Source organism: Pleurodeles waltl, chromosome 1_2, assembly GCF_031143425.1.
Source record: "Pleurodeles waltl isolate 20211129_DDA chromosome 1_2, aPleWal1.hap1.20221129, whole genome shotgun sequence".
NCBI classification, from domain to species: Eukaryota; Metazoa; Chordata; class Amphibia; order Caudata; family Salamandridae; genus Pleurodeles; species Pleurodeles waltl.
In genome coordinates, this window is record NC_090437.1 from 957,102,012 (window position 1) to 957,122,309 (window position 20,298).

The 20,298-nt window shown below is 45.7% G+C and overlaps 1 protein-coding gene across 1 annotated transcript in view; it reads left to right on the forward strand.

The window, feature by feature from the left end:
* Positions 1 to 20,298, forward strand: part of PPAT (phosphoribosyl pyrophosphate amidotransferase) — a 172,770-nt gene that overhangs the window by 42,057 nt on the left and 110,415 nt on the right. Inside the window, exon 3 of the mRNA XM_069200814.1 lies at positions 2,971 to 3,177. Coding sequence (XP_069056915.1) covers positions 2,971 to 3,177 — 207 coding nt within the window. The remainder of the gene's footprint in view (positions 1 to 2,970; positions 3,178 to 20,298) is intronic.

The following is a 20,298-nucleotide window of genomic DNA, read 5'->3' on the forward strand; positions in this document are numbered from 1 at the left end:
GCGCACTGAAAATATCTCAGGTTTGTCATTCAAGGAAAGCACTATCAGTTCAAGGTGTTACCGTTTGGAATAACAACCGCTCCAAGGGTATTTACAAAGTGCCTAGCGGTAGTCGCAGCCTACCTAAGAAGACCACACATACATGTCTCTCCATATCTAGATGATTGGCTCATCCTACTAGACCACTCCACAGCGTTTGACAGTCTCCTACCCTATCTTCATCCGGTGCCTACATGACATTGGAATTCAAGAACATTCCCTCAAATTGATCTGCTCTTTCCTGACGGAAGGATAGGTCAGTCGGCCTGGCACCATACTCCTTGGACTCCCACAATGTCATCTGTGGAGTTCCGCAAGGATCCTCCCTGACCCCAACCCTCTTAATGCATACATGATCTCTCTAGCCAGCATCAGTCTCTCTCACATTATTAATGTCGTCTCTTATGCTGATGGAACACAACTTGTTCTGACCCTCACGGACAAGAAGTCCAGTCCCCAGATCAAATTCAAATCCTCCTTGACTGAAATAACCCACTGGATGAAGGCGAACTGTCTAAAACTGAACACCGACAAGACCGAAATCGGGATCTTTTGGAAGAGCATATTACTGTGGGAATGCACATGGTGGGTAACAGAGCTGCAACCCACCACCCATGCCAGGAACCTCTGGATCGTCATCAATGGCAAACTCGACATGACCGCCCACTTGAATGCCATCACCACCTCATGCTTCCATACCCTGAAGATGCTGAGTAATATTTTTAAATGGGTCTCAATCAGTACCTGCAAAACCTTCATGGACTCCCTGGTCCCAAGCAAGTTGGGTTACTGAAACATCCTCTATGCCGGAATCAGCAGAAACTCACCAGAAGGTTGCAGACCATTCAGAAGTCACCATCCAGAATCGCCTTCAACCGCCTATGCTGCACTCCTGTCACTCCGTACATGAAATGAGCTCCACTGGATCCCCATTCACAAACAAGCACAACTCCTCACCCACACTTTCAAGGCACTACATAACATTAGCCCAGCATACCTCAACAATCAAATCTGCTTCCACAAACCTTCTAGACAACTCCCCTCATCAGGACTTCTACTTGCACAAATTCCATGCACACAGAAAACTAGATCTGTCAGTCAAGCCTTCTCCTACATCACCCTAAAGCGTGGAACGACGTGTAGCGCACATAAGAGCCTCCTCATCACTTCTTGAAATCCGCAAGAAACTGAAGACCTGTCTTTTTGAGTACTCCCACTAGGCCCTTGGTGTGTCTAGACATGCACCTGCTCCGTTCCAGGATACCTTCCAGAGTGATATTTGCACTCTACAAATCTACATAACATAACAAAGTCCCTCATCCCAAACCATCTCATCATAACATTCCAGCATTTCCAACTGTGACCCTCCAAGCATTCTCAAGACTAAATTTACAGAACGTTTAAGCAAACTAAATGCTGGTTAGGTAAGAGGGAGCGGAACACATACCTAAACCATTAAGGAATAATCAAAAGCAGATTCGGGAAAAGAGCCCTCAAATTCTTTAGTTCTACTTTAATCACATAGTATATCTTTTATCCTACGCAGAACGCTGGGGTCTCCAAGCATTGTGCACGAAGCTGGTCTGCTCGAAGTGAGTGCCTGTTAATATTGTTGGAATGATAATTCCACAAATACATGATGTTCTCATGATAAAATCTAGTAAGTTTTAGGGATAATGCATACAAAACCATGATCAGCATTATCACTCAGTGATGCAGCCACTCATTGGAATAACTCCTTTTTGTCAGTGCTAGGCCAAATTTGACCCATCCCCAAGTGTAAAATTAGAGTTCTTGATCTACTAATGCAGTTGACCTTTACTTGCTGGAAAACTCTAGAGCTATTGGTGGAACAGTGTGTTTATATTCAGAAGAGAACATAAATAACTGATGCTAATAAACTTGAAACGTATGTGGGTTTTTTTATTGATACGCCTTTTAAGTAGCACATCACCTCCCCCACAAAACATTCAATGCAGAGGTGGGCCAGAAATCGCCATGAAAATGGTAGCAAGCCACATTGACCCTAGACTATACCCTGCACAATGAATATTATTTGACGGTTATGTATAAAGTCTTCTGTAATGTCTTTGTATCCCTATTGCGCCATGGTGCATGTTGCACCCTGCCTCCCCCTTCAGATTGATAACTGTCCACTCCTCATTGGGTCACCAAGTGCAAGGAAACACGTCGATATCCTTTGGCTGATATATCTTTGTAGTAGAACACTACCAAGAACATTACACGGTACCACAGTTGCCATGCCTATTATTTCACATTGATGTTGTATTAACTTTGTTTTTGTTTTTTTACTTCGTTTTTTTCTACTTTTAACAAAACGCATTTTAAAAAAAGCTCTGCTTGCCTCCTTTATAAGCTGTTAACTCGTAGGGTGTTTTTCATTCTCTGTGTAACATAGCTCTGATTTGGATTTAATTGCTCAACCAGTTGTAAAATAATAAAATTGTTCCTTCTCGCAGTAATGGAGACTTCATTAATCTTGGTTAATCAGTAATGAAAAAAATCACACCCAGTGCCTGCGGAAGGCCGTTCTTTTACCAGTGCCTTTACTGAGCGAAATCTGATAACATGAACGGGTTGCTACCTGAATAAAAACGTTTTTGCATGTTTAATCCATTGTATTTTATTCATTTAGTTAGTTTTTTTAAACTATTGATGGAATGTGCTTCTTGTCACATCACTTTGCATATTGAAGGCAAAATTACAGTGCCCTATAGGAATTAATGCAGGAATTTATAAATATGCTGTGCTTTTTAAATTATTTTGTCAGGACTGCAACTATATATGTTTCTGCCTGCTTCAGCCTGAGATGTTTGGCTCTGAGTGAAGTTTTTTTTTTTAACTGTATATTTGTGATGATTAAAATGACATTGAATCTTTTTTGCCTCTTGTTTTTTTTTTTCTTTTTAGGGTATGGGTCAGGTAAACCATGTGTTCAGTGAAGATAATTTGAAAAAGATGAATTCTTCGAACCTTGGAATTGGTCATACCCGATACTCCACCTCTGGCAATTCAGAGCTACAGAACTGCCAGCCGTTTGTGGTAGAGACTCTCCATGGGAAGATTGCAGTTGCACACAACGGAGAGTTAGTAAATGCTGCAAAACTGAGGAGGAAGGTACATGGATATGTAACCCCTGTAAAGTGGACTTTACTTTTTCGTTTTTCTCTAAGATATTTGCATTAACCAATGAAATGTAGAGACATAAGTTCTCATATTATACAACAGTTGGGAAATATCAATTGAATTAATATATACATTGAGCACACATCTAGGATTGACTGCAGACAGGAACAGAACTGGAATACCTAACGAATAACAGCACTTACCTTAAGCAAAAAATAAACAGTGTTTTTACAAAGTACATTGCAGAATTCTGAGACCTTAAGCACAAAATAAATAGTGTTTTTACAAAGCACATTGCAGAATTCTGAGACCCCAAAGTAAAACCAATCCTACATAATGCTGTCAAAGATGAAATAAGGAAGCTTAAGCTGTAGAGGTCTAAATAGCTTTACAAGATGCCATCGGATGTGAATTAATGGTCTTTTGCATGCACTGTAACTCATTTCATGGTGGCTAGTTGTTACACACTTTCAATATACTTTTCGTGGACTTTTAGTTACTCAGCCCTATCAGGGAACTCCAGAATCTTTCATAGCCCAAATGCAATGATAGAAAGTACCATCAGAACTAGAACTCGTAATTGAACAAATGTAGTAGTGAACCAAATGTAAAGAGAAGACCAGGGACTGTGATAATGATGGACAAATCATCTTGCCACATTCATTACACCTTTGCACAGTAAATAAATAAGGGTAGAAAAGTGTCAACTATTTTACAACACAGTCAACATCAAAGACTATAGATTATGCTTTGGCATTGTAAACAAAGCTCCAGTTGAAAGTAAAACAGTGTAAGTCCTATACTGATAATACTTTAGGGAATATCAGATGACAGCTTAAACTACTTCAAAGACTGAAAGCTCAGACTCCAGTCAGTTTGAGCGCTGAACACCTTTAGATAGAGAAAAAAGTTTTTTAAGTTTATTGGTCCTTGCTGTTACACACACAAAAGCATTGTTGGTGTACACATTTCCGTTTTTAGGACTAGAAGTAAAAATATGAGTGGAATCCTGTCAATTGCAAGAGAAGAATACTCCAAGGGCCAGATGTATCATCACAGCCCTTTGCGAGTCGGAAATAGGGATTTTTAAGAAATCGCTATTTCCGACTCGCAAAGTGCCATGTATCACATTTGCGATTCGGTAATAGCAATTTCTTAAAAATCGCAAATGCTATTACCGAATCGCAAATTGCGATACCGGCCCCATTCGCAGCTATGGGCCTGTTGCCCATATCTGCGAATTTTTTGCATTTCCAAAATTGAGATTTCTGAACCAGAAATCGCAATTTTGGAAATGCAAAAGCCCAGGGTGCTGGGGGCCTAAGGCCCCCTCTGCTGCACCCCAAAAATGTTTTGGGGGACATGTAAGGTGCACACATGCCAAAAGGGCATGTGTGCTTTACGTGTTCAATTTAAAAATGCATTTTAAATTTTGCACCAGGTTACCACCTGGTTTCATTTCATGGTATTTTGCATGTGCAAAATGCCATTCTGGAAAAAATCGCAATTTGCGATTATTTTTTTTTTTTGCAGCATCGCCTTGCGATGTGGATTTTGCGAATCGCAAATAGCAACTCGCAAAACCAGGTCGCAACGCAAGAAATTGCAATTTTTGCGATTTCTTATTTGTGGTCTGCGAATGCCTTTCATGCATCGCAGACCACTTTTTAGGGACTCTCAAACGGCCGAATTTTGCATTTCGCACCGTTTGCGAGTGCAAAAAAATGTCATACATCTGGCCCTAAATCACTTCCTCAAATTAATTATCGTGTCATTTTAATCTCTGAAAGTCCAAAGAGTACCATTAACTAGTATGTCTGAAATTGGGTGATGGAAAACTGCCACTGATCTTTCCTTTCTGTCAACAGTGCAGAGGTTTTGTTCCAGATAATGGATGTTCTGCTCTAATAATAGGATAACTTTTCATCTTTCCTCAATCAGGTGTGTAGTATGCACTGATATTCCAACAGTGTCTAGACCACCCTTAATGCCCTTTATTCTTGCTGATGTTAGTCACTGGTTCACTCTGGGTTCAAACTCTAGATTGTTGCGACCCCTGGTCTTTGCCCCCTCACCTTGCAGTATTAGCGCCAGAAATGATGCAGTGTCCTTTCCTGATTCTCTCTTGCTAGTGGAGGTATTGACCAGGCCTTAGGATGCCAAGATGATTGGATATCTTCACCTCTCCACTAATGGTCTGTGTTTGGTAGCTAGTGTTAAGTAAAAGAAAAAATTATGCTTTTTGTAACTGCAGCTGGAAACGCACATCAGTCTTGATCTTGCTCCAGTGGAAACAGCCCAGCCAGAACTGCCAGGCAGGTCTTCCTTGAACCACCCCACAAGCAACCCGGGACCAGTTTTCCACTAGTTAAAGCACATCAGCCAGAGATAGCTTGTTTCCAGTGACACAGTGTGCAAGTGACTCACCTCTGGGCACACCCATTTCACTCAGGGAGACACATTGAAGTAAACTTTACAAGAAAATGATGGGTGGATTTATTTTTTTGATTTTGTTTTAGTTTATTTTTTATACTTTAGTGTGTCACCCTAAGACAGATGGGTATGCCCAGGCATGGGTCCCAAATGCACTGCTTGCAGAGACCGTTCAAGGTATACCTGGTGGAACCTAAATTAGGGCGAAACCGGTCCTGGGTTTCTTGCATTCCGGTTCATTGAGAACCTAGCTTGGCAGTTCAGGCTGGGCTGTTCCCATTGGAGCAGGTTCACAACTGATTTGCATGCATGTGGCTGAGTCCAAACTGAGGGATTACCAGTGGCTGAGATTAATTCACACAGTCAATCCACCTTCTTTTAAAAAAAAAAAAAAAAAAAATACTTTAGCATGTCAGTGTCTGGCATCTCAATCTTTGCCGATTGTTCGTCTCCACAGCTAATGCCACAATTGAAGACTTGTCTCTTTTCCTAAAATGTCAGTGGTTTGGGTGCAAAATTAACCATGTGAAGGTGATACATCTTTTAAATTGTCACACATTTGATGCAGTGCTACTGTAGCAGATACTCTTCTTTGGAACCAAATGACAGTTTATTAGAATCTAATGCTGGAAAAATTAGGTCTTGTGACTTTCTCTAAAGTCGCTGATGGGACAACCAAATTAGAGTACTTCAACACAGCAGTGGTTTTGGCCAATGATTGGATGACATCCAAGTGTGACTATTTCCTGAATAATAGGACATACCATTTAGAGGGCTGCTGGTAAACCGAGACCTGGCAAGGAAAGCGCTGGGTAGTTGAGGAAAAGTGTGTTTTATCTGTAAGTACAATGTGTATTGTATCCCAACAGGTTCCATTAAGTGACACAGAACAGTTAAGAAAGAGGACTATTGCACTGTGGTGAGCAGTGACACTAGAGTGTACTACCTGAGATCTCAGCATAGACTGTATAAAGTAGGTAATAAAGGTTTCAAGCTTACTTCAATCAATGAGAAGCTGGTCGGACCACAAATAGAGTATTCCCTACCCTGCCGCAAGCATTCACTTAATTAGGGATGATGCTTGATTCCCCTGTCCATAGGAGACTGGTGTCTAGTTGTAGGAGGCTGGGCTGGCTTATAGTGGGTACCAGATGGTACTTACACCTTGTGCCAGGTCCAGTTATCCCTTATTAGTAGATTAGTAGTGTTCTAGCAGCTTAGGCTGATAGAGGTAGCTATAGCAGAGCAGTTTAGGCTGAACTAGGAGACATTTAAAGCTCCTACTATACCACTTATATCATATAGGTACTAAATCTTAAGAAAGACAATACTCAGAGTTACTAAAAATAAAGGTACTTTATTTTAGTGACAATGTGCCAAAAATATCTTCGAGGATATACTCCCTTAGGAGGTAAGTAAAATACACAAAATATACACACAAACCAAAATCAGGTAAGTAAAACAGTCAGAAAGTAGTGCAAACACTGTAGAATACAATAGGATGCAATAGGCTAGGGGGCAACACAAACCATATACTAAAAGTGGAATGCGAACCACGAATGGACCCCTAGGCTAGTGTAGTGTGTAGAGGGTCACTGGGAGTGTAAGAAAACACTAAGGGTGTCCAAAATACCCCACCCAAAGACCCTGGAAAGTAGGAGTAAAGTACTACTATTTCCTCAGAAACACACTAAAGTCGTGATAAAGGATTTTGCAAAGACCACAACAGACTGCAAAGCACTGATGACAGATTCCTGGATCTGAGGACCTGCAAAGGAAGGGGACCAAGTCCAAGAGTCACGAAAGTGTCCGGGGGGGGGGGTGGAGCCCACTAAACCCTGCATGAATGTGCAAAATTGCTGCCTCTGGATGGAAGAAGCTGTAGATTCTGCAACAACGAAAGGTGCTAGGAACTTCTCCTTTGTGCAGAAGATGTCCCACGGAGTGCTGGAGGATGCAGAGTTGTTTCCTTGGCAAAATACCGCAAACAAGCCTTGCTAGCTGCAAGAGTTTCAGTTGAAGAAAAAGGGTGCTTCCCGGGCCCAGGAAAGACCAGGATGTCGCCACTTTGGAGAGGAGACAGAGGGGGCCCTCAGCAACGTAGAGAGCCCACGCACAAGAAGATAGCACCCACTGAGGTCCTTGAACACGGGTTCAAGAAGTCTGAACACGGTGGTCGTCTCAACACTGCAAAATAGGGTCCCATGACTCCGGAGATCAACTCAGGGAGCTGAGCATCGCAGGACAGAGTGCTGGGGACCTAGGCTTGGCTGTGCTTGCAGGATTTTGTGGAAATGTGCACAGGATTACTGTCTGGAGAGGGGAGACAAGGACTTACCTCCTCCAAATTTGGACAGTTGGACCACTGGACAGTCTGGGTCACTTGGGTCTACCACCTGTGTTCTAGGGGCCACACTCGTCAGGATGAGAGGGGTCCCAGAGTACCAGTGATGCTGAAGTTTGGTGCCTGCTGGAGCAGGGGGAAGATTCAGTCGACCCACAGGAGATTTCTCCGTGACTTCCAGTGCAGGATGAAGGCAGGCATCCCCCAAAGCATGCACCACCAGGAAACAGTCGAGAAAGCCAGCAGGATTAGGCGCTACAATGTCGCTGGTAGTCTTCTTGCTACTTTGTTGCAGTGTTGCAGGCGTCCTGGAGCAGTCAGCGGTCGATCCTTGGCAGAAGTCGAAGAGAGATGTGCAGAGGAACTCTGGTGAATTCTTGCAAGTCGTTATCTGAGGAAAACCCCACTGGAGAGACCCTAAATAGCCCTCAGAAGAGGATTGGCCACCTAGTCAGGAAAGCGCCTATCAGGAGGGGTCTCTGAAGCCACCTGCGGTCACTGGCCACTCGGAGACCTCCAGAGTGCCCTCCCACCTCTGGATCCAAGATGGCAGAGGTCTGGGACACACTGGAAGAGCTCCAGGCACCACCCCTGGGATGGTGATGCACAGGGGAGTGGTCACTCCCCTTTCCTTTGTCCAGTTTTGCGCCAGAGCAGGGACTGGGGGTTCCCTAAACCGGTGTAGACTGGCTTATGCAAGGAGGGCACCATCTTTGCCCTTCTAAGCATTTCCAGAGGCTGGGAAAGGCTACCTCTCTCCAGCCTTTAACACCTATTTCCAAAGGGAGAGGGTGTAACACCCTGTCTCAGAGGAAATTCTTTGTTCTGCCTTCTTGGGACTGGGCTGCCCAGACCCCAGGAGGGCAGAACCCTGTCTGTAGGGTGGCAGCAGCGGTAGCTGCAGAGAAAATCTCAGAGAGCTGGTTTGGCAGTACCCGAGGTCCATAGTGGAGCCCCGGTGATGCATGGAATTGGCTCCCCAATACCAGATTTGGCATGGGGGGACAATTCCATGTTCTTAGACATGTTACAACACCCTCTACGCCGGGACCACAGCCAAACTCCAAAATCGCCTGCAACGCATTCAAAACGCATCGGCACTCCTCATCCTCGATGTACCCCGCAACAGCCCCACATCTCCGCACACCTGAGACACCTGCATTGGCTCCCAGTCAGCAAAAGGATCACCTTTCGACTTCTCACCCATGCACACAAAGCCCTCCACAACAAGGGACCGGAATACCTCAACCGATGCCTCAGCTTCTACGTCCCCACCCGCCTCCTCCGTTCCTCTGGTCTCTCACTCGCTGCCGTCCCTTGCATCCGCCGCTCCACGCCGGGTGGGAGATCTTTTTCCTTCCTGGCGGCCAAGACCTGGAACTCCCTCCCCACCAGCCTCAGGACCACCCCGCTTTCCGGAGACTAAAAACCTGGCTATTCGAGCAGCAGTAACCCCCCCTAGCGCCTCGAGACCCGCACAGGTGAGTAGCGCGCTTTATAAATGTTAAAGATTTGATTTGATTTGATATTCAGAGTTACCATTGTGAAGCTACATATATGTATTGACCTATATGTAGTGCACGTGTGTAATGGTGTCCCCGCACTCACAAAGTCCGGGGAATTGGCCCTGAACTATGTGGGGGCACCTTTGCTAGTGCAAGGGTGCCCTCCCACTTAGTAACTTTGTACCTAACCTTAAGCAAGTGAAGGTTAGACATATAAGTGACTTATAAGTGACTTAAGTGCAATGAAAATGGTTGTGAAATAACGTGTGCGTTATTTCACTCAGGCTGCAGTGGCAATCCTGTGTAAAGGTTTGTTTGAGCTCCCTATGGGTGGCAAAAGAAATGCTGCAGCCCATATGGATCTCCTGGAACCCCAATACCCTGGGTACCTAGGTACAATATAATAGGGAATTATAAGGGTGTTCCAGTGTGCCAATTGAAATTGGTAAAAGTGGCCACTAGCCTAAAGTGACAAATTTAAAGGCAGAGAGAGCATAAGCACTGTGGTTATGGTTAGCAGAGCCTCAGTGACAGTTAATCACTACACAGGTATACACATTCAGGCCACAAAACTATGAGCACTGGGGTCCTGGCTAGCAGGATCCCAGTGAGACAGGCAAAAACAAACTCACATACATGTAAAAATGGGGGTAACATGCCAGGCAAGGGCCCAGACCACAGCAAAGGCCTCCCTCTCTATGGCAGACCAACGCTTTTCTCTAGGTGTCAACCTCCTGCTGATAAAAGCAACAGGTTGATCCTGGCCCTCAGTGTTAAGCTGTGATAGAACTCCCCCTACCACTAATTCAGAAGCATCAGTTTGAACTATGAATTTGTTGGAGTAACAAGGTGCAGAGCAAATGGCCTGTTTGAGCTCATCAAAAGCCTTTTGACAGCTAGCTGTTCATAATACCTTTTTAGGCATCTCCTTTGAAGTGAGGTCATTAAGAGGGGCAGCTGTAGTACCATATTTCTTTATGAACCTCCTGTAGTACCCTGTGAGGCCTAGGAAGGCTCTCACTTGGGTTTGAGTTGTAGGGGGAGCCCATTCCATAATGGTTTGGATCTTCCCCTGCAGTGGTGCAATCTGTCCCCCACCTACCAGGTGGCCCAGATAAACCACTTTTCCCCTGCCCTATCTGGCACTTTGAAGCCTTGATAGTGAGGCCTGCCTTTTGCAGGGCCTCCAAAACGTTCCACAGGTGGACCTGGTGATCATCCCAGGTGGAGCTAAAGACTGCTGTAACATCTAGATATGCTGCACTAACGGCTTCCAATCCTTGGAGGACTCTATTCACCAACCTCTGAAAAGTGGCAGGTGCATTTTACAATCCAAAGGGCATAACCGTGAACTGATAGTGCCCTCCAATGGTTTAAAATTCTGTTTTAGGTTTAGCATCTTCTGACAACTTAATCTGCCAATACCCTGCAGTTAAGTCAAAAGTGCTTAGATACTTGGCAGAACCAGTGTATCTATCAGCTCATCTGCCCTGGGTATAGGGTGAGCATCAGTTTTAGTTACTTGAGTGAGACCTCTATCATCAACACAAAACCTCATTTCCTGTTTACCATCTTTAGTGTGAGGTTTGGGTACAAGCACCACTGGGCTAGCCCATGGGCTTTCAGAAGGTTCAGTCACTCCCAGATCCAACATTTTCTGTACCTCTTGTTTAATACAGTCTCTGACATGGTCAGGCTGTCTATAAATGTTACTTTTGACAGGTAAACTGTCTCCAGTGCCAATGGTGTGCTGACACCAGGTAGTTGTACCTGGAATCAATGAGAAGAGGTCAGAGAATTGATCAAGGAGATTTATGCAGTTGTCCTTCTGATCAGCAGTAAGGCAATCTGCTAACACAACTCCCTCCACTAAGCCATCAGCTTCAGTGGTGGTGAAGAGGTCAGGGAGAGGGTCACTCTCTTCCTCCTGCCCCTCATCTGTGGCCATGAGCAGGGTTAAGTCAGCCCTGTAATAAGGTTTCCGGCGATTGACATGGAGCAACCTAAGGGGGTGTCACAGTGTCCTTTCCTCGGGATCTGCACGCTGCTGAACAAAAGGCCCACCTCCCGGCGTCACCAACTCAGAAAGCTATTATAGCACAGAGTTATGATGAAGCCAGGTGGGGGGAAGGGAATTAGGGTAGGGAACAGCAGGGAGAGAGATCTGAAAAGAAAAGGTTAGAACAAATATGCATATACTCCTTTATAGCAGTATAAACCATCTATAGACTCTTGACTAAAGGTGTCTCCGTGATATCAGATTGAGACCCCTTTTGAATTGAAGGCGAAGCCCCTTCTTTGAATCATGGAACAAGAACAAACTACAACCTTAGAACCAAGAGATGGCAATAGCTTTAGACTATGATCATACTCTGAATATCAATACTGTAACAATTATGCATTTATAACATAAACGTTTTGATCACAGCTTAGAAGTTCCCAAAAGACTTAAATATGCTTGTCACATATTATGCTTTCCTATAAAACCATGAAACTATAATTTGCTTATCTTCAAAAATGCTTTCACATTTTAAACATTGAACTTGAAGCGCTTTGTTCCTTATGCCAGATAGCGCTTTCACTTGTTTCATCAGAAGCGCTACGCTCGTTATGCTAAGGGGCGCCTTAATCATGTGGCCTGAATCCCTTTGATTGTTGTGCCAAGAGCTTGTTACACATGTGGACTAAAGCACTTTGATTGCCGCGCCAAGGGCGCTTTACTCATGCGGACTGAAGCGCTTTGATTGCTGTGCCAAGGATGCCTTACTCATGTGGACTGTAGCGCTTTGATTGCTGTGCCATGAGCGCTTTCCCCATGTGGACTGAAGCGCTTTGATTGCTGTGCCAAGAGCGCTTTACTCATGCAGACTGAAGCGCTTTGATTGCTGTGCCAAGAGCGCTTTACTCATGCAGACTGAAGCGCTTTGATTGCTGTGCCAAGAGCGCCTTACTCATGGGGACTGAAGCGCTTTGATTGCTGTGCCATGAGCGCTTTCCCCATGTGGACTGAAGCGCTTTGATTGCTGTGCCAAGAGCGCTTTACTCATGCAGACTGAAGCGCTTTGATTGCTGTGCCAAGAGCGCTTTACTCATGCAGACTGAAGCGCTTTGATTGCTGTGCCAAGAGCGCCTTACTCATGGGGACTGAAGCGCTTTAATCGTCGCGCCAAGATTGCTTTACTCTGAAAACTGAGAACGATTTGCTCGTTGTGCTAAGGGGCGCTTTACCTTTTGGAAGTAACAACTCCCTTCAAGATTGGGCTCATCAAGACCTTACCACTATGAGTACCACCTACTCGTTTCTGAATTCACCATGGAAACAAGGATACTTCAATTTGCCGTCCATCTGCCATGCAGGAAATCTGCTCTTCTTCAGAGTAACCCCCACGAGGTCTGACTGCATTGAAGTCTTCAAAATAGTGAGCAACGTGCTTGGGTGTGGCTGGGCTTTATAGGCCTGCCACAACCCAAGATGGCCACTTCCTCTAAAAACATGGGAATTGTAGTCCCTTCATAGAATAACACTGATAAGTGCATCTTGTCCACCAATGTCCTGAACCTGCAGCTACATGAGCTTTACCACAGGGCAGACGATGTGGGTGGCCACCTTTTGTAACACGAGGGGGTCACAAGTGGTGCGCATAAAGTGCTGCAAATCCGCGCAGCGGAGTTTCGTGCGGGACCTGGACCGCACACAGCCTTATTCCTGACAGGGGGCTTCTGGCAGTTCCCAGGACCACCAGGTAGGTGACCTCACCTTTCTTTTCCACAATGAGATGGGGTCCACTCCATTTGTCCTGGAATGCTCTTGGGGCCACAGGCCCCAATACCCACACCTTCTGTCCTGGGTGGTACTGAGTCAGGACAGCCTTCTGGTCATGCCATTGCTTTTGGAGCTCTTGGCTGGCCTGAAGGTTTTTGCTGGCCTTTTTCATGTACTCAACCATCCTATATCTGAGGCCAAGTACATAATCCACAATGTCGTGCTTGGGAGCTTTTAAAGGTTGTTCACAACCCTCCTTCACAAGAGCAAGGGGACCTCTTGCAGGGTGTCCAAAGAGGAGTTCAAAGGGGCTGAAGCCCACTCCTTTCTGGGGTACCTTCTTATAAGCAAAAAACAGGCATGGCAACAGGACATCCCATCTCCTCCTGGGTTTTTCAGGAAGTCCCATGATCATGCCTGAGAGAGTTTTATTAAACCTCTCAACCAGTCCATTTGTTTGTGGATGATAAGGAGTAGTGAACTTGTAACACCACACTCCTTCCTCATAGCTTTGAGGTATACAGACATGAAGTTACTACCTCTGTCTGATACCACTTCCTTAGGGAAACCCACTCTGGAAAATATTCCCACGAGAGCTTTCTCCGCTGCAGGAGCTGTAGTGGCCCTTAAGGTTATGGCTTCAGGATACCTAGTGGCATGGTCCACTACCACAAGGATAAATCTATTACCTAAAGCTATTGGAGGGTCAAGGGGGCCAACTATGTCAACCCCTCCCCTCTCAAAGGGCACCCCAACCACTGGAAGTGGGATTAAGGGGGCCTTAGGTGTGCCACCAGTCTTGCCACTGGCTTGACAGTTCACACAGGAGCGACAAAACTCCTTGGTGTCCTCTGACATATGAGGCCAGTGAAACAATGGAACAAGTCTGTCCCAAGTCTTACTTTGGCCCAAATGCCCAGCCAAATGAATATCATGAGCCAAAATCAGAACAAACTCCCTATACTGCAAAGGGATGACCAATCTCCTGGCAGCTCCAGGTTTAGGGTCCCTTGACTCAGTATAGAGGAGGTTATCTTCCCAATAGACTTTATGGCTATCAGTGTTATCCCCATTCTGCTGTTTGACAACATGCTGTCTTAAACCTTTTAGTGTGGGACAGGTCTGCTGTGCCACACTCAGCTCTTTCCTAGCAGGTCCCCCTTCACCCAAAAGCTCAGCAGTTTCTGCTGCCAGCTCATCTGGTGTAGGTTCTGCACAGGGAGAGGATTCCTCTTCCTCAAAAGGGGAATCTTATGGAGAGGGCGGGATAGTGGGCAAGGATTTACCCTTTCTACCCCAAGCTTTTGGGAGCACTTGGTCCATTTTTCCAGGATCCAAGTTTCCCTGTCCTCCTTGCTTCTGGGCCTGAGCTCTTGTGAGAGCAAACATATGCCCTGGAATGCCCAGCATTGCTGCATGAGCCCCTCCAACTACACTTCAGCCCAAGCTGATGTCTCCAAATCATTTCCTAGTAGGCGGTCTAAAGGTAAATCCGTGGCTACCACAACTTTCTTTGGACCAGTAAAACCCCCCACCCCCCCAGTTGAGATTCACAACAGCCATGGGGTGGCTAAGAGTGTTATGAGCATCAGTCACTTGGTACTGCTGACCAAGTAGGTGTTGATCAGGGTGAACCAGTTTCTCAATCACCATGGTAACACTGGCTCCTGTGTCCCTGTAGGCCTCAACCTCAACACCATTTTTTAGGGGAAGTTGCTTGTACTTATCCATATTAAGGGGACACACAACCAAGGTGGCAAAATCAGTACCACCATCAGAGACTAAAACAGTCTCTGTGGTCTCCCTAACAAGACCAACCCCAACTACATTACCAATGGTGAGCCCAGCTACACCCTTTGATTGGCTATTTGTAGTATTCTTCCCACCACCACTGCTATTACTAGGGGCACTAGAGGACGCAGTTGGGGTTGTGGAAGTGGGAGCCTTGGTGTTTTTCTTTGGACAAGTGGAATCACTTGCCCAATGGCCTTTACTTTTAGATAAATAACACCATAGCTTCTTTTGATTGTGTGAAGAGGATTTGGACCCACCTCCCCCAGAGGATTTTGTGGGCCTGATGAAGACTCAGAATTATTTTTATCTTTGTCCCCACCCTTGTCAGAAGACTTGCCATCCTGGTCACCACCTGTAAGAGCCTTTCTGCTCACTCTTGTTCTGACCCATTTGTCTGCCTTCTTTCCCAATTCTCGGGGAGAGGTCAGATCTGAGTCTACCAAGTACTGATGCAACAAGCCAGACACACAATTATTCAAAATATGCTCTCTCAAAATAAGATTATATAGGCTTTCATAGGCACTCACCTTACTGCCATGTAACCAGCCCTCCAAGGCCTTCACTGAACAGTCTACAAAGTCCGTCCAGTCTTGAGAAGACTCTTTTCTGCTATCTCTGAACCTTATCCTGTATTATCCAGCGGTTAAGCCAAATCCATCTAAGAGTGCATCTTTCAAAACTTTGTAGTTGTTGGCATCACTCTCCCTGACAGTAAGGAGTCTGTCCCTGCCTTTGCCAGTGAAAGGTAGCAGCCCACTGCCTTTGAGGGACCAACTGTACAATACAGGCCCTCTCAAGTGCAGGAAATCACTTATTTATGTCATCCCCCTCCTTGTAAGGGGAGGACAATCTTATGCAGGTTTCTTGAATCTGTTTCTCTAACAGGATGACTATCAAGATTGCTGCTGCTGCTGCCACCATGGGGAACTAACGCCAACTTCTGTCTTTCCCTCTCTACATCTAGATATTCCCTATCTAAGGCCAACTGCTGCTGTCTTAGTTTCAGTCTGGCCTCTTCCAACCTCAGCTTTCTGAGTTCCCTGTCTAGGGTGTTATCCTCAGGGTGGGAGGCTTGGGAATTCTCTGACACAGAGGTAATGTGAGAAGAAGTGGACCTTTCTCGAACTACCTGAACCCTACTGACCTGGCATTTTGGAGTGAAAGGTGCCCTACTAGTGTGTGACCCCCCCTCCCACTACCAGTTGCACTAGGTGGCCTGTTAACTGAAAGGTCTTTGGAAGTACCCTCACCAGAGTCCTCAGGGCCCTCCCCTAATTCTACCTGGGTACCCCCCCCTCCTCTACCTCCTGATCCTGGGTTTGACCAGTTTGATTCTGGTCACTTTCAAGGAGAAGGCTAAGAAGGAGATCTTTGGTAGGGTTCTTACCAATCCCTAAACCCTTTTCTATACAGAGACCCCTCAAACTTTTAAAGTTTAAATTCTCATAAGCTGTCTGCACGACTTTGGGAGTGGTCTCTACCCCAGACATAGTGGACGGAGAGAGAGAAAAAGTTTAGAAAACTTTTAAAGAAAAGAGAAAAACGTTTTCAAACTTTTCAGAAAGTTTTTAGAGAGAAAGTAAGACTGTTACTTGTGTATATATTTCTAAGTATTTAGAATATGTTTTTCTTATGAAAAGCACCAATGACAAAGTGGTAAAGCAGTTACAAACTTATCCCACCGCTGCACCACCAATGGAGGAGGCTGGCCTGGCTTGTAGTGGATACCAGATGGTACTTACACCTTGTGCTAGGTCCAGTTATCCCTTATTAGTAGTGTTCTAGCAGCTTAGGCTGATAGTTAGCTATAGCAGAGCAGCTTAGGCTGGACTAGGAGACATGCAAAGCTCCTACTATACCACTTATATCATATAGGTACTATATCATAAGAAAGACAATACTCAGAGTTACTAAAAATAAAGGTACTTTATTTTAGTGACAATGTGCCAAAAATATCTTGGAGGATATACTCCCTTAGGAGGTAAGTAAAATACACAAAATATACACACAAACCAAAATTGGGTAAGTAAAACAGTCAGAAATTAGTGCAAACACTGTAGAATACAATAGGATGCAATAGGCGATGGTAGCACGTAAGAGGGAAGAGTTTAGTGTGAGAGTGACGAAGAAAGAGAAAAGGATAGTGACGGGGGATGCGAACCACGAATGGACCCCTAGGCTAGTGTAGTGTGTAGAGGGTCGCTGGGAGTGTACGAAAACACTAAGGGTGTCCAAAATACCCCACCCCAAGACCCTGGAAGGTAGGAGTAAAGTACTACTATTTCCTCAGAAACACTCTAAAGACGTGATAAAGGATTTTGCAAAGATTACAACAGACTGCAAAGCACTGACAACAGATTCCTGGACCTGAGGATCTGCAAAGGAAGGGGACCAAGTCCAAGAGTCACAAAAGTGTCCAGGGGTGGCAGGAGCCCAATAAACCCCGGATGAAGGTGCAAAATGGCTACCTCCGGATGGAAGAAGCTGAAGATTCTGCAACAAAGAAAGGTGCTAGGAACTTCTCCTTTATGCAGAAGATGTCCCACAGAGTGCTGGAGGATGCAGAGTTGTTTCTTGGCAAAGTACTGCAAACAAGGGTGCTGCCCGGGCCCAGGAAGGACAAGGATGTCGCCACTTGGGAGAGGAGACAGAGGGGGCCCTCAGCAACGTAGAGAGCCCACGCACAAGAAGGTAGCACCCGCAGAGGTCCTTGAACACGGGTTCAAGAAGTCTGAACACAGCGGTTGTCTCAACACTGCAAAAGAGGGTCCCACGACACTGGAGATCAACTCAGGGAGCTGAGCATCACAGGACAGAATGCTGTGGACCTAGGTTTGGCTGTGCATGCAGGATTTCGTGGAAATGTGCACAGAAGCCCTTGTAGCTGCAGTTAACGTGGTGCACAGGATTACTGTCTGGAGAGGGGAGGCAAGGACTTACCTCCTCCAAATTTGGACAGTTGGACCACTGGACAGTCTAGGTCACTTGGATCCACCACCTGTGTTCCAGGGGCCACACTCGTCAGGATGAGAGGGGTCCCAGAGTACCGGTGACGCTGAAGTTTGGTGCCTGCTGGACCAGGGGGAAGATTCCATCGACTCACAGGAGATTTCTTCATGGCTTCCAGTGCAGAATGAAGGCAGGCAGCCCCCAAAGCATGCACCACCAGGAAACTGTTGAGAAAGCGGACAGGATTAGGCACTACAATATCGCTGGTAGTCTTCTTGCTACTTTGTTGCAGTTTTGCAGGTGTCCTGGAGCAGTCAGCGGTCGATCCTTGGCAGAAGTTGAAGAGAGAGGCGCAGAGGAACTCTGGTGAATTCTTGCAAGTCGTTATCTGAGGAAAGGCCCACTGGAGAGACCCTACCCTTCAGAGAAGGATTGCCCACCTAGTCAGGTAAGCACCTATCAGGAGGGGTCTCTGACGTCACCTGCGGGCACTGGCCACTCAGAGGCCTCCAGAGTGCCCTCACATCTGTGGATCCAAGATGGCAGAGGTCTGGGACACACTGGAGGAGCTATGTGCACCACCCCTGGGGTGGTGATGGACAGGGGAGTGGTCACTCCCCTTCCCTTTGTACAGTTTTGCGCCAGAGCAGGGACTGGGGGTTCCTTAAACCGGTGTAGACTGGTTTATGTAAGGAGGGCAACATCTGTGCCCTTCAAAGCATTTCCAGAGTCTGGGAGAGGCTACTCCTCCCCAGCCTTTAACACCTATATCCAAAGGGAAAGGGTGTAACACCCTCTCTCAGAGGAAATTCTTTCCCAGACCCCAGGAGGGCAGAACCCTGTCTGTGGAGTGGCAGCAGCGGTAGCTGCAGTAAAAACCCTAGAGAGCTGGTTTGGCAGTACCCTGGGTCCATAGTGGAGCCCCGGGGATGCATGGAATTGGCTCCCCAATACCAGATTTGGCATGGGGGGGACAATTCCATGATCTTACACATGTTACATGGCCATATTGTTACCATTGTGAACCTACATATATGTAGTGCACGCGTGTAATGGTGTCCCCGCACGCACAAAGTCCGGGGAAATGGCTCTGAACTATGTGGGGGCACCTTTGCTAGTGCAAGGGTGCTCTCACACTTAGTAACTTTGCACCTAACCTTCAGAAAGTGAAGGTTAGACATATAGGTGACTTATAAGTTACTTAAGTGCAATGAAAATGGCTGTGAAATATTATGTGCGTTATTTCACTCAGGCTGCACTTTCAGTCCTGTATAAAGGTTTGTCTGAGCTCCCTATGGGTGGCAAAAGAAATGCTTCAGCCCATAGATTCTTCTGGAACCACAATGCCCTGGGTACCTAAGTACCATATACTAGGAAATGTATACGGGTGTTCCAGTGTGCCAATTGAAATTGGTAAAAGTGGTCACTAGCCTATAGTGACAAATTTAAAGGCAGAGAGAGCATAAGCATTGAGGTTCTGGTTAGCAGAGCCTCAGTGACACAGTCACTACACAGGAATACACATTCAGGCCACAAACTATGAGCACTGGGGTCCTGGCTAGCAGGATCCCAGTGAGACAGGCAAAAACAAACTGACATACATGTAAAAATGGGGGTAACATGCCAGGCAAGATGGTACTTTCCTACACTAGGCTACGCACCACTATGCCGAAAGGTCCTGGTTTGCAGTCCCGCTACAAAATCAAAGTGAGCTGCTGAAATGTACCCACCCCTGACTAGCAGTGGGCATTCTTCTGTACTCAGGCTGGCCCTCTTGTACTACTATGAGCTCAGATTAATACATGTGACATTCTTACACAGAATATACTACACCCCAGAGTCCTTAGTATGTTGGACCTTGGAAAAGATTTTAAAATTTGCTAGATGAGCGATCCAAAGAACAATAGCTGACTACTGGCAGGAGACCCTGAGGGAAGTGTCTTCCATGATTGTATTTGATATTTCCTTTATTCCGTTAATAGTGCTGCTAAAATAGAAAAGGGACATTCTGGTGGCATCCAGAAAATGTATTGCCCTCACACCTGGCAAAGAGAAGAATTGCCGAACACTGGGGGCAAGGCCCCCTCCCAGAATTAAAGACTGGCTATAGACTGTAACTTAATGCAACAAACAGTTGGAAGCATGCTGGAAATCAATGCTACCACAGTCAAAAGCCAAAGATATCCCTTTTTTTTTTTAAATGTTATTTTTAGCCGTTTTTATTGTATAATCTATCAGCAGTACAATAATGCTATAACATAGCAGTAGAATAATGCATACAGAGAGCCAAAAATCACAGTGTACCTGCTTAGGACAGTGTACCT